The sequence below is a fragment of the Papaver somniferum genome, unplaced genomic scaffold (assembly GCF_003573695.1).
Source record: "Papaver somniferum cultivar HN1 unplaced genomic scaffold, ASM357369v1 unplaced-scaffold_80, whole genome shotgun sequence".
NCBI lineage: Eukaryota > Viridiplantae > Streptophyta > Magnoliopsida > Ranunculales > Papaveraceae > Papaver > Papaver somniferum.
The window spans coordinates 2,196,957-2,199,148 of record NW_020650971.1 but is presented as its reverse complement, the minus strand read 5'-3'; the positions used below and the strand labels follow the sequence as shown (position 1 = coordinate 2,199,148).

The 2,192-nt window shown below is 37.1% G+C and overlaps 1 protein-coding gene across 1 annotated transcript; it reads right to left on the bottom strand.

Annotated features, from left to right (window-relative positions):
* On the bottom strand, positions 1-1,851 carry LOC113344924 (probable DNA double-strand break repair Rad50 ATPase). The gene has a single exon (XM_026588801.1). The coding sequence runs from the start codon at positions 1,849-1,851 to the stop codon at positions 157-159; it is 1,695 nt and encodes a 564-aa protein (XP_026444586.1). The 3' UTR covers positions 1-156.
* Positions 1,852-2,192: the final 341 nt, after the last annotated feature.

The following is a 2,192-nucleotide window of genomic DNA, read 5'->3' as shown; positions in this document are numbered from 1 at the left end:
ATAACATTGTATCGAAGCTAAACTAAAAGTTCACATTATAACTATTTCACTCAGAAGACATACATCAACATGAACTAACCACATAAGAAAAACATAAGACATCCAAAAACATGCGTCATAACTATTGCACAACTCATAGTAGACAAGATGAGCAATTTAGTGTCCTCTTGCAATGTAAGTCGCAGCTGCTGCAGCAAGGATAGTGGTGGCAGTATATACCAATGCCCAAATGTTAGAATTCTTCTTAGCAGACTTGTTCAGCTTCTCAATCTGTTGAGTCATTTCTTCCATTTTCTTATCCTTGTTCTTGAAAGCATTTCCAATACTTTCCAACTCAGATGCAACTGTTAGGATATCTCCCTCGATTTTCTTCATATCAATAACCGATTCCACAGTTGCTTCTTGCTCTTCATCTTCACCCCCGCCCATTATTCCTGCAGCATCCTTCAACATCAACAATGCCTTCCCAGCATTCAATTGAGCAGACATCATCTTTGAGGTCAAACTTTTGTTTCCCATTTCAACTCCAACCAATTTCTTTTCTAATAATGACTTCTCTTGAATCAACATTTCATACTGAGTTTCCAACTTCTTCATTTCAACAGAAACCAAACCTGTTCCTTTCTTTTGCTCCTCAATCTCCTTCATTGCCTCATCCATGCAATTTTGCAGTTCCTTCACTTTCAAACTCAAGCTCAACTCTTCATTTTTCTTCAACTCAAGTTCCTTGTGTATTTCACTCTTCTCAGCAGCAACACTTTTGAGATTATCATTCAAAGACCCAACCTCTGATTCCAGATGCTTGTTAGCTTCCGTTTGATCATTGTAAGACTTCTCAAGCTGAGAAATCGACATTTCAAGCGCAGCCAATTCATTCCGAAGCTCTTCAACCTCATTTTCCATCTTCATCTTGGTTCTCTCGATGGCAACTTTCTCTTGAACAATTTCCTTTACTTTCTTTCTTTCGGAATCCAATTCCACTTCCAACAGTTGTTGTTTCTCTAAAGCTTCAGTGTAGCCTTTTCTCCATTTTACGTTCTCTAAAGCTACTTTCACTGACTGATCGGCCTTGTTCCTCCCAATCCTGTATTTCTCAATATTGTTCTTCTCAATCTTGTTCTTCTCCGCAGCAATTTCTTCCTTCTCTCGTTTCAATTCTTCAAACATCTTCTCCAAATCAACCAATTTCTGCTCAATCAAATTTTTCTCACCCAATAAACCTTGAAATGCTTCATCCCTTTCATTGTTTTCTTCTGTGACTTTGTTTCTCAGCATCTTATTATTCTTCTCCAATGAAGCAATTATTGCAACAAGCCCCTGAACATGTTTCTCCAAATCTTCGATTTTCCAGAACTGAGAAACCCTGTTCTTCTCCAATGAAGCAATCTTTGCAGCAAGCTCCTGAACCTGTTTCTCCAAATCATCGATTTTCTCCAACTGATAAAGTCTGTTCTTCTCAATATTCTCCTTCTGCAATACAATCCTTTCCTTGTGTTGCTTCAAATCATCAAGCGCTTTCAAAGTCTCAGTCAATTTCTTCTCGGCCGCCTTCTTCTCACTTTTCACAGATTCATGGCTTTTCTTTCCTTTGACAAGCTTTTCATTCTCCATTTCTACCTCACTGAGTTTCTTCTGAATAAACACCTCATTCTTCTCTAACTTTTTGATTTTCATTTTCAGATCCCTGGATTCCTCAACCTGAAGATCCAATTTCTTCTGAATCGTCTCCATCTCGGAATCAAGCTGTCTTTCACGAACAAGATCTCCATTAAGAACATCCACAAACTTCTTCAACTTGTTAATTTCATCTTGCAATTTAGATTTCTCTTTCAAAATGCCATCGTACTTCATTCCAACCTTTCAATTTCATCAAAATTTGCTTTAATCTTCATCTTCAACTGATCGCCATCTTCCAATTGAACTGTAACCTTGTCTATTTATTTCTTGATTTCAGCTTTCACTTCTTCCATCACTTTACCTTCAATTTCCTTCTCTGTTTCGAATTTCTCAGTAATCTCAGATTCAAATTCTTCTTTAGATTTCTGCAGTGTATTGATCTGATCTATGTTTTGTTTCTATCTCTTGATGGTTTTCATGTTGTTTCTTCTGTGATTGTTTCTTCTTCGCCATTGATTTTTCTTATAGGGTTTAAGATGTAGAGATTGGAGATAAGATGTTAGGGTTTTCTCTTT

Bases quoted from the DNA above. Each gene is read 5' to 3' on its own strand.
- LOC113344924 (XM_026588801.1), bottom strand. From the start codon at position 1,851: ATGAAGTACGATGGCATTTTGAAAGAGAAATCTAAATTGCAAGATGAA.